Here is a 12,948-nt window from a genome sequence, read left to right as displayed (position 1 = left end):
CCACAGTACTGTTAGCCAATCAGAGGTGAATTCATTAGCATGTCATTAATATTCATGACTAGAGGCGAAATCCAGTCGTTCCTCCCCCCACCTTCCCCACCAAACTAGAACAGCATGAAACAGACGCAGGGACAGCATTTTTTTCACCAGAACCGGCTCACAGGGCATTCATCAACACTACAGACCACTGCAAAATTAATGAAAAAACGATGAGATGAGACCTTTAAACACCACAAGTGACTCACTATGTTAGCAATAAAAATATGGTTGTGTTTTGATTAGAATTTCCGAGTTTATTACATGTTAACTGTAATCATGTTCCCATTAAATACGTTAATAAACTATAGTATGGCTTCTTTAGTGCTCAAACATGTATTTAGAGAACACTTTTATTTGGATTTAGTGATTACTTTTGAAATCAACCCAATTTAGGGAAAATAAGCAAAAATAATCGCTATTTTATGTTAAAATGCTGATTATGCGGCTTAGAACTCATAATTGAGCTTGGTAAACAAAATATTCAGAATCAGCACCCTCCAGTTAGGTAAGAAGGATGGTTTACCAACTTTTCCTCAAATTTGCCGTCAGAAGTTCTCTTCTGTGAAGCTGCTCTCCCTCTATTAAGGATGCTGCTTCTTCATGACTTGTTTAAATGCCATTGTAATTTATTTGACGCATGCTCGCGTTTAAAGGGGAACTTGGCAACTATTTCAACTTAATAAACCCGTTTAGAAATCATTTGGATGGTTAAATGACCTGTTCCGGTGAAAATGGTGACTTTCCCCGCTGCGCCTAGCGTCCCCAGGCGGAAAACCAACCTTGCAACATTGAGACTACCGTCCCGGAAAGAGAAGTGAGAAACAAGAAACTCATTTTAAATCGTGTTTCTTACCTTGTAACATCCACATAGTTCTGCCAAACTTATGCTAACAGTTCGCTAGCTTGTAAACAAATCCATGTGCTTTATCATTACCTTTTCACACAGTTTGAAATAGCATAATGTGCAATTTCTCCAGCAGAGGGGGAAATCCTGCCAAGTTTCCCTTTAAAAGTGTCACGCATAGCTGTCCCCTATGTCACAGCAGCTCCTTGTGGAAACAGCAAAGAAGAGTGCACATATCCGATGAGATTTCTGATGAGGAGCAGAAGATCTCTGCCTTACCCGAGATCTCTGCCTTGATGTTTATGAATAAAAAATGATATGGAATAGAAACATCTGGAATCTATTTATTTCAGCTTAAAGTTGGCTACAAAGAGCATTCATAGCCTAGAGAAAACGATAGGCTACATTTTTTTTTATCTGCAAGAATGTTCCAGGAAGATAGGCTTACATAGGCTATTTTTAGTCTGTCTCTGTTTGATCACAGGTCCAAGAAAACGCCTTAGAGTGGATATAACGTCAATGCATTCTAGTTATATTTCATGTACTTTATTTCATGTTGAGTTTTGCTTCCCAGCATGCATTGCGATTCATTTACGTATTGTTGGCTATTATTGTTTTTTTTTATTTTGAAACAATATGGTTTGAACAATTTAGCTTAGGCTAGCCTAGGCCTAATCTGATGATGTTTTGAACAATATGGGGGATACGGGATATGCTACGGGACATGCCCATTAAAACGTTGTAGTAGTTTATTAAGAAAAAGACACTGCAGATGTGAAAGCAGCACATCCTAGCCCGGTATAAAGGTCCATGTCTACCCTTCATAAGTGTAATGCACAAGGAGGATGTGATTTCATACATGACTGGACGACGTGAAAACATGAGGTAAGTGTAATTGATTGAGTAATTGCCATACAAGTCATGCGTGTTCATGTTCCGTCAACCTCTCTCCTAGCAGCGGTGAAACCTATAGACTGAAATACAGCTACATCACGATTCATGTTTTTTTTTTTTTTTTTTTTCCGATCGTGGAAATATAAACGTTGCGTGCGTAACGTCGCGGTGACCATTACAGGACGTCCCCTCAAAGTCTCGGGGACGTCTTTTAGACCTCCCGAACAGAGGTCCGCGGGACGTCAAGGGAACCCTACACAATGTCGAGGAGGTGACGTTCGCCAGGGGACCTTTAGGGGAAGTCGCCAGACTTTATTTTGTTTACTGGGTAACGTATACACAGGGAAAATGCACTAACTGGCAGAAATGAATAAAGCCATTGCAGCCAAACCATGTTCTAGTATTATAGGCTAATGTACACATAGTGATAAGAAAACCTGGGTGTCCAGTCATCTCGTGTGTTGAACCGTGGAAATAAATAGTCGAACAATTTTGGAATTTGCACTGTTGCTTTCATGGGAGCCAGTCCTCACTCTAAGGGAGCTCGGCTTCCTCTGGCTCCCGTGAAAATTCAAGCACCGAATACGCCCCATACAGTGTTGCCAACTATTTGAAGTAGTTACAGCCAGCTCCAAAAGTCGCTAAATGTCGCTAGATGACGTCATGCGCTAATTTACATATTAATAACATCAGCACGTGCCCCCCAAAAAAAAAAAACGTGATGGCCCTTTAATTTCCCTTTACTCCTGTTTGCTTTTCTCCTACTCATATAGGCAACGACGTTAAGAGCCTAGTTTAAATATATTTGATTTAATATACTTATATATTAATTGATACACTTTACTTTCTGTAGCCTATCTTGTCGCAGCCTACATCAATGAGCATCAGGTGGCTATACGAATCCTATAGGTTTTACTAACATGTTCGATTTTTAATTATCTGCTGGGGAGATTTTCTAACGTTCCAACAACGAAACGGAGTTTGCCATCTTTGCGAGAAGTTTTTTCTCACACTTTCTGCTGCTGCAGTCAGCCTAGGCAAACCGAAGGATAATGCGAAGAAAAAACAAAAGTCGCCAGGCACACGAAAAAGTTTTTTTTGATTTGTTTGAGCCAGATTTGTTGTCAGTCGCTAGATAAGCTTTTCAATCGCCAAAGATGGCCAAAAGTCGCTAAATCTAGCGGCAAAGTCGCTAAATTGGCAACACTGGCCCCATAATCACGTCCCAATGGAGTAGTATCATACTCATACTCTGACTAGAATTTGTATTTAGAATTATTTCAACCTATAATTTATACTTATATCAGCCTAAAGTACACACTAAAGTACACACTGAACCCTCCAGTTACAAGGCCGAAGCCCTAACCAGTAGGCCACAACTGCCCGACATTAACATTAAGGACATTAACATTCATACCATTCTCTGGAACAGTCAACACTGATTACTGATTGTGTTGACTATAAACAGGATTTTGCCATTTTTTAACATCTGTAGTTGGATTTGAAACCATTCATTTGTTATATTACCTTTTAGCAGTGCAGTAAGTATGGCCATCTCAATATCCTGTTGACCTTCGGAACCCATGCGGAACACTGTAATCTGAAAAAAGAAAATAGAGTAACAGGACAACTCTTGGAATGTTTAAGCTTACTGTTATGCCAGATGATGACAAGAGTAGAATGAAAGTAATTGCTAGATACATTTAGTGTGAGACTTTTTTTTTGGAACTTTTTTTTATGACTGCAGCAGCACTATACAGTACTTTATTAGTATGTGCATTTTTTCCCTCGTATATATACTTGGTTTTCATTCCTGGATGGTTATGGCGCTAACCCTCTGATGTGTATTCTCTAATTGGCTTATTTTAATTTGGCTACTTCATTAGCTTCCACAAAGTGGTCGCTAGACTTGTGGGGGTCCACAATGGAAAATAAAACAATCAGGTAAACACAGAAAACTTTCAGAAAAAAATGCTATAGCTCCTTCATAAAATATTGATTTAGTGACTTCTTATAAGAGAATATGTTCTTCATCTTCACGATGTTCATAGGCAGCAGAAGTCCTAAAGAGAACAGTTCTTAACATAAATGTTTTGCATGGAGTTGGCATCACCAAAAGACCAGTGCTCACTTGACGTGTTAACCCTCCTATTGTGTTCATTTTATGTTACTAGTTTTGTGTTCAAAAATGGCCGCTGCATTATAACTTGTTATAAATCCATAACACACATATTATCATCTAATGTTGTGATAGACCTTTATATCAACTTGTGTTCTATTTGATATAACCAGTTTTGTACTTCCATTTGCTATTTATGGTCTGCAGGCCTCACTGACCTGAGCTCGCAAGTCTTAAAGGGGAAGATTCTATTGGGGAAAGGTTCCAGAGGGGGCTGGCATAGAAGCAAAGAGGGGGAGTGAGGGTGTGTTTGTGTGTGTGTTTTAATGTACAGAAGCACATATACAGTCTATTTGATCAATAAGTATGTGCCTGGACTCAATTTTATACGCTGACCATTTTCTCACCCATTCATTTATAATGGCCGGTCATTTTTGACCGGAAATACACATGGGTGCCTCATGGTAGTCAGACAAATTTGTAGTCAACAAATTTGGGATTTGCTCTGCAGGTCCGGCTGGCGAAAAGGCCAATGAAGCCCATTCCAACTGTCCCTAATACACTGGCACTCAAATACAATTGATAATCCGACATGGACTTCTTTGTCCATTGTCCATGGATTTCTTTGGAATTGAGTAAACAGCTGCATTTCTGAAACGATATTAACAGAGTTTAATGCACCAATTTAAGTTTAATTTCACTTTTAGTTATACCCCTGCTGGAAGTCATAAGTCAATGAACCTTTTTTGCAGACCCACTCTTAATACAATTAAGAAGGTCTGCGTGCTAACCAGGCTAAGATTTCCCTTCTTGAATTCAAATTAATCTGTTAAAGCTGCAGTTGGCAGATCTTTTTGATCATATTCACTGAAACTGACACTATGCTCCGACAGAACAACATAAATCAGCCGGTTTTAGAAAAAACCCGCACTTCTACCTCCACCTAGAGCCTGTTATTTGTTTTGCAAAAAACCACAGCTCCCGGTTCTTCTGGTCCAATCGGAGCAGGGCTGTGTGAGATCTGATTGTCAATCACAGTCTGGTGCAGTCTGGTGCACACTGACGAGCACAAACTGGGGGAGTGTGGGAGGGGCATGAGAGTTGTAAACATTCAAAATGTTGAAAGTCCCCTCAATCTGTCAGACTTGCCATCTGCAGCTTTAACATTGCTTAAAATATCTCCTTAAGGTAGCTTGTTTGATATTGTAAAGGTGTAAGAAATTAAAGCTACATATTCTGCCCATTCTTCACAAAATTTGACACAGTTAGGTTAGATAGGTTAGGTTAGGTTACTTAGACCTTCCAATTTTCAAAAGCATTCACTTAATACAGCCAATCAAAATTGGTGGCAAAGCCGCCAAACAGGGAGTGAGGTCATATTTCAGCAACTCTTTGATGTATCGAAAACAAACTTGGTACATGGACTTGGGACCCTATAGGGTATGTGCACTAGGTAGCGATGAACTTCCATTTTTGTCTTACGGTGGGCAAACGTGTTTCCTGCATTGCTGTCAACAAGCACCTGAAGATGAGTACTTTAAAGGAATGTTCCGGAGCAAAAACAACCTAGGGTCTATTTTCAGAAGCTAACAAGTGGAAAATGTTGTTTGAGAGCATAATGATATAAATTGGTGGAGTTTTGAGCAAGAACGTCATTTGCATTAATACCAAATTGTCTTCCAGTGAAAGCGAACAAGGCATACGTACTCACGTCAAAGACTAACTATTTTACACCACTGACAATGTTCAAAATGTAATGACACTTCTGTGGTTGTATGGTGAGGTTGTCTACAGATAAATTGAAGTATTGTAAACGTTGGAAGTTCGAAAGGTTATAAAAATGTTATTTTATGAAGGGTGTTTTTAGGATACCTTAGCTGTCTTCCTGTCACGGCCACCGTGAAGGAAGGCTTAACAAGTTGATTATGGCAGCCCAGGAGTAGGAATGCATTTTCACAAATACCCCTTGTTTTGTTTTCATCAACAATAACATTCAACGTTCAGGTCATACCTTGAAGGACCCCAGAGGTTACACAAGGAAACTATTACAACCTTCTTCGGTAACACTTTATTTTAATGTGTCGCTGTTACAGTGTACCTCCCTAATTAGGTACAGTGGTACAACCTGTGTAACAACATGTACTATCAGGTACTATCATTGTACTTGCATTATGTATTTGTGGGTACCTACATATAGTTGTTACATTGTAATACTGAGTGCTTTTACAAAACTTTGCCAATTTGTCTAAATTTTCATCAGAGGCAAAGAGCTGACCTGAGACCTGCTGGATGGGGTAAATCTGGTCATGATAGATTTGATATACAAATCATTCTTAGCTCCAGTCAAGGCCTCATTGTCTTCAGTGTACATGTAACAGCTGTGCTGCTACAACCTTGTTACTCTTTGATACAGTGGAATAAACCTATTAAGTGTACCAGTTAATTACTTACATGTACATATGACATGTATGTTATGTCTTCGATGTCTTGGAACAGGTCTACTAATTCACATGTACTGTGTGGTGTAACAGCAGACACGTTTCAACACATCAATTACAGGATGCATGACATCATTGACAGGATGTATATAATATGTACATGTAAGTACTTAACTGGTACACTTTTATTTTAATGGGTTTATTCCACTGTATCAAAATAGTAATAAATGTGTACCAACACAGTTGATACATGTACTACAGTATGTAGGGTAATGGCAGACATGTTCCAAGACACCAATGACACAACATACATGTAATATGTAATTGTAAGTACTTAACTGGTACACTTCATTTTAATGGCTTTGTGCCACTGTATCAAAGAGCAATAAGTGTGTACCAACACAGTTGATATATGTACTATGTAGTGAATTAGTAGACCTGTTCCAAGATATCAAAAACACAACACAACATACATGTTATATGTACATGTAAGTAATTAACTGGTACACTTTATTCCACTGTATCAAAGAGTAACAAGGTTGTAGCAGCACAGGTTGGAGCTAAGAATGGTTTGTATATCTATCATGACCAGATTTACCCCATCCAGCAGGTCTCAGGTCAGCTCTTTGCCTCTGATGAAAATGTAGACAAATTGGCAAAGTTTTGTAAAAGCACTCAGTATTACAATGTAACAACTATATGTAGGTACCCACAAATACATAATGCAAGTACAATGATAGTACCTGATAGTACATGTTGTTACACAGGTTGTACCACTGTACCTAATTAGGTAGGTACACTGTAACAGCGATACATTAAAATAAAGTGTTACCCTTTCTTCCTACTTAAAGGTTGTATTAGGGATAGCGGGGATACGTCACTTCTGTTGACGTTCAAACAAAACAGAGAGCTAGTTCGCTACTCCCTCCCCCTCCCTCCCGTGCAATTTAAACTCTCCCAAACGAGCATCTTGTTTGAACAGTTTGTTATGTTTTTATGGGTAAGGTTTGCCCATATGTTTTATCTCAGAAACTGTCTTACATTGCATATAGCACCTTTAAAGAAAACTAAATCTGTTGCCTCACCAGTTCTCGTCTTTTCATGCAGTCCATCACCATGGCATACATTTGCTGGGCTTGACTGCGGGTGTAGTTGAATGTTTTCTGTATGGTAACCAGCAGTTGGTCCCTCACACCCTCACTAACCATCCTGGGGCAAAGAACACGGAGAAAAGACAGAATCTACAGTATTAATATTTTTGAAAATAGTAATGCTTGCAAAGTAAACATTTTAAAATGTTATATTCAAACCAAATACAGAATTAAAAAATGGTGACGTTAAAAATATATTAATTCATGAACTGAATAAGTGATGGAGAAAACGGATAGTGAATGATTTGACTTTCCATAGAAAAAATATATTTAACATCCATTAAACAAAACACAATATGAGTAGTCAATTCAACTCATCAGCAAGAAATCATCTCTTTGAAGTCTGATGCCAAGACCAATAAAATAGTTTTTGGGCAATTCCATATCAAATCAACACAAAACTCGTTGATTTGACAACCTTGGTCCACAAAAAAAGTCGACCAGTGAGTGGAACAAAACAAAAAGGACTAATTTTGCATTTACATATTTAATTTAACAGAAGACTAAAATCTCTTCCTGGTGTACTTCAGCTCTGATGGGGCCTCAATTTTCTTCCTGTTCACACTAAAGTTTCTTTGGGGGTCTCAGACTTTACTTTGGATTATGGGCTATGTAGTTCCTCTTTGCTGGTTATGTATCTTCATCATTGTTATGGTTGTAGTTATGGTTACATAGAAACACTTCTGTCTGAAGGATATCAACAATAGTGAAGCAAAAAAGTATTAACACTTTGAATGTCGCACTGTTTTCGGAAGCTTTGGCCCAGAGTGCTAGCAATCTAGATCATTGTTGACGATTTTTGTAGAGCCACAGCGTATTCTATGTTATAGCTATGGACACATACTATGGCTCATTTGAAAGGTGAGACTCTCACCTTGAGACTCTCACCTCTCACCATTTCTTGACTTGTTTGACTGTATGTTTTGGATCATTGTATGGTTTAAGGTCCAATGATGCCTATTGGGGCAGATCTCTTGGCACACTGCCTGATCTTTTCCTCCAGAATCACAGTGTAGCCTCTTGCTTTAGTGTTGCCATTTACTTTGAGAAGGTCACCAGGTCCCACTGGTTGAAAATTATCCCAAAATAATACTTTTATAACCCCCACAATTGAAATGGGCATGGTGTCATTGGAATGTAATGCTTCTTTTTTTATGCCAATCTCAGGCCATGTCCCTGGGTAAAAAAAAAAAAAAAGCTAAATTATTTGTCGAGGTGTGCCCTTATAAAGATTTAGCTGAATTGTGCATGTTTGGAGAAGAGTGATCCATGATCAGCATCCAAGATGACCAAGTGATCCATTTTAAGAAGGAGTGAACATTTCAACCACCAAAACACTATTCACAATATGGAGAATAGCTATAGAAATGTATTAGTTTTAGGTGTTTTTCAGACAATGGGACCTTGTGAGCTTCTCAAAGTAAACGGTAACTAAAACAAGGGGCAAATTGAGAATTTTGGAGAAGATCAGGCTTCCTGCCGAGAGACCAGCCCCAATAGGCGGCATTGGACCATTAAACCACACAATGATTCAAAATATACAGCTAAACAAGTCAAGAATGGGTTAAAATAAGCGATTTATGTGCAGTGAAACCGATGCCCGGTTTGCTATACACCATTCAGCGTGACACAGCCTTTGTACTGTCCCGACCAGGAGGGACGAATGAAACATTACGCACGTCCCACTTTTGCTGTAATAATTCATGAACGGTTTTGTTCAAAGCTGAAAATGCATTTGTATTTGACAGAGGACAGATGTAGGTTACTAGTGACCAAATATTAGCTTCCAATGTGGTACGATCTCTTTGTAAATTACGTTTAATTAAAAAGTGTTTCAACTGTCCTGGCTCCCCCCTTCTTAAGTATAGTAGCCTAAGAAGTTCTACTTCGTTACATCTCTGGTTAAGTGATACTAGGCCTACGATAGCAGTTATGTGATAGGCCTATATTTGTCAAACTAGGCTTTCAGCTCAGATCTGTGCGCGTTCTCTGTGTTGGGATGATATTGGCCAAGAAACGTGGAGACGTAGACGGCCGATATTAAAAAGCAACTAGGCCCTAGCCTACTACCGCATTTATGAGCGATGGCGTAATCTACACTGCAGTAATTTTTAGTGTCTAGCCTATAACATCAAATAAATCGATTGTCATCAGATCAGATGTTGTAGGCTATTGTATGCACGTCCATATGGCATATTTGCACGCACAACACTAATAAAGCAAATACAATATCCAAAATGTGTGTAGTAGAGGCGGCCCCACAAGATATGACAGAATCCTACACGTGAGAACTTCGTTTTTCAAGATAATTGAATGGTCAGGGCGGTAGTTTTACATGATTTGAGCTATAACTTAGCACATAACCAGCTCCCGACCAGGTTTGGTTGACAGCATAAGGTCAAAGGTTTTGTTCACTGCCAAAAGTTTTGGCGATGACTGTACTCCCGTCTTTGGAGTAACTGAGGATACACCATGCATATCTGGGCAAAAAATGATGTAATGGGACAATGTTAAAGCAATTTTTTACCCATTCTCCTCTGAGTATTTGTGAGCAAATGAGATAATGTCAGATGCTCGGCCACTCCCATCACACACCACAACAGGTACGGGAGGCTCCTCCCGCAGGCTCTCGCAAACATTGGAGATCACATTAGGACCGCCTTCCAGAATCAGGCACACCAGAGGCACTCCCTGCCCCAGACCTTTGTAAGCACATGGAACAAGAAACAAGAAACAAAACAAATCTCATTATGATAAATTTTAAAAAAGTGACATTCATTGTTCTGAAATTATATATCTTGCCTTATGATTTTGTGATTTTACCTTGTTGGATTAATCTCCCGTGACATGAGTTTCGGATCACCTGTCTCTGTTGATTAGCTATGTTTGAACTCTACCTGTTTATTAGCTCTGCCTGTTTTTACCACTGTTCTCCTGAATTGCCTTCTGACTGATTCTGATTGACTTTACCGTTTTCTGAAGTTGAAACTCTAATTTTAGAGACAATTTTTTTCAGACAATGTACCTGTGCCTGTACTTGGATTCATTAAAGACTCTGTCCTGGATGTACAAACATAATAATAACCGCCCTCTAACACAATTTGCAGTGCCCATAGCTGAACAGTAATTAAATCACAAGCACAGTTGAATGGAATTAACCGATGGCAACATTAAAAAATAAATATACAGTAGCTGCAAGCAGCAATGAGGGGGCCAAGCAGGTAAGCAGGAGTTGGGAATGGATTGGATTGGACTGGACTTGACTGTGTTGTGTTAGATTGGATTGGATTGGACTTGATTGGATTGGACTGGACTGGATTCGAAGGTCACCGAATTTATTGTGTGTCCTCATGATGTACTCCTAAGTCCACATACCAACTTTGGTTTAAATCGGTGAAAGTGTTGATAATTATAGCACCCCTAGTCGTCAAAGCACATCAAATTAAATGTGGGTCCTTAGGATGTGTTCACGAATCAACGTACCAAGTTTGGTGTCGATACGAAAAAGTCTTCCTAATTATAGTGCCCCTAGTGGTCAAAGTACACCAAATGTATTGTGCGTCCTCAGGATCGGGTCCCGAGTCCATATACCAAGTTTGGTTTCGATATGTGAAAGCATTGCTGAGATATGACACTACTTCATGTGATTATAGTACCCCCCTAGTGGTCAAAAGACTCCAAATGTATTGTGTGTCTTCAGGATGGGGTCTCAAGTCCATGTACCAAGTTTGGTTTCAATATGTGTAAGCATTGCTGAGATATGAGCCTACTTCCTGTGATTATAGCGCCACACTGTGGTCAAAATGTACCAAATTTCTTGAGCCTCCTCCTAGTTGGGTCCTGAGCACATGTAGTAAGTTTAGTCTTGACACGAGAAAACCTTGCTGAGATATCACTTCACTTCCTGTTTGGCGGCTTTGACGACAATTTTAATTGGCTGTTACGGGCGAACGGTTTTAGATTTGAAGACAAAAAGGGATAACTTTTTTGAGGCTTGGTCTGAAGATCATCTGCACCAAGTTTCGTGAAAATCGGACAAACTTTGTGACCTGTGAAAACTTTTAGGTGTTTTTGATTAAATCCAATATGGCGGCCGAATCAATTACGATGACATCACAATTTGGCTTGGGTCAGCCTATGGACCTCCAACAGTATTAACAGAAACCACTAGTACATTTTAATTCCAAACACAACAGCAGCTACAGGCCAAAATACATTTTTCCTAATTGCAGCGCCCCCTAGAGGTGAAAGGTCACCAACGTTTTTGAACAACCTCCTGATGGGGTTATGAGTCCACATACTAAGTTTGGTTATGATACATGAAATGGTTGCAGAGATATGAGCTCACTTCCTGTTTGGCGGCTTCGCCACGATTGGCTGTTACAGGAGAACTGTTTTAGTTCCGAAGACGAAAAGGGATAACTTTTGTGCTGCTTGGTCTGAATATCATATGTACTAAGTTTCGTGAAAATCGGACAAACTATGTGAGGCGTGAAACTTTCTAAAGGTTTTTGACAAAATCCAAAATGGCGGAAAATCCATCATGGCGGAAATTGACGTCATAGCAAAGATCCTTGATTACTAGCAAGATAGAGCAACGTAATTCGTTACTATGGGAGCAAAATGGGACAGTTCCGGTCTGCATAAGTGGGAGTGTCACCTTACGTCACTAAATAAACTTTCTCTCTTAATAAGCAATAAGAACAGATGAACATAATTGTGTTCACAATTACCAATGAATCATTCTTAGGACATAATATAAATAATTTAATTAATCATGTGTACCGAGTTAGCTAGCTAGCTAACGCTAGCTTAAAACGCCATACAAGTGGATGGGAGTAGCTATGGCAATACAGATATGCGCTAACAAGTGACTAGTAGTTGAAGGACTTTGCTTAAACTTCATATACTGTTCCAAATTCGCTTGAGTATAAACTATCCACTTTAACTAATGTCAGTAATGTTATTCAGCTAGTTGTCATTTCAAAGAAATTACACTTCTCCGTTTAAAATGTTACCTTAGCTAAGAGGCTAGCTAGCATGCTAACAACTGGACAGTAACTGGCAGCAGCATGGTCTGATATTAAGTTATTTTATTACAAATCCGAACACTAACAAATTACACTTTTAGGCTTGAAATGATCCCAAACACTTACAGATTATGACAAAATGTTCCAAAAAAACCTCAACAAATCCAGAAAGACATAATGACCAATTTATTGGTAAAATTCCACAAGTCTCCATTGACATTAGTGCAGCGAGGGTTTACTCTGGTCTGCATAAAGGGGGTCCCCCCCCCCCTTGCAATAATCGAACGCGGAAATTGTCGAACGTTTGCGCCTCTCGCTCCGCTTTAACCCTCTCTGGTCATAGGGTGCGTTGAACTCGGCTTGGTCCAAGGATTCCAACAATACTTCATTTTTCAAAATCAGGCCAATGGGTCAGAAGTTACGTGCGTGAACA

At 39.3% G+C, this 12,948-nt stretch overlaps 1 protein-coding gene across 1 annotated transcript in view; it reads right to left on the bottom strand.

The window, feature by feature from the left end:
• The window catches only part of LOC125307080 (transient receptor potential cation channel subfamily M member 1-like), a 193,947-nt gene that overhangs the window by 147,395 nt on the left and 33,604 nt on the right, over positions 1-12,948 (bottom strand). Inside the window, exons 7-9 of the mRNA XM_048262850.1 lie at positions 10,013-10,187; positions 7,420-7,543; positions 3,305-3,377 (exon numbers count right to left, since the gene is read on the bottom strand). Coding sequence (XP_048118807.1) covers positions 3,305-3,377; positions 7,420-7,543; positions 10,013-10,187 — 372 coding nt within the window. The remainder of the gene's footprint in view (positions 1-3,304; positions 3,378-7,419; positions 7,544-10,012; positions 10,188-12,948) is intronic.

Source organism: Alosa alosa, chromosome 14, assembly GCF_017589495.1.
Source record: "Alosa alosa isolate M-15738 ecotype Scorff River chromosome 14, AALO_Geno_1.1, whole genome shotgun sequence".
NCBI lineage: Eukaryota > Metazoa > Chordata > Actinopteri > Clupeiformes > Clupeidae > Alosa > Alosa alosa.
Note: the sequence above shows the minus strand (reverse complement) of the source record. Positions and strands in the feature narration are given on the sequence as shown.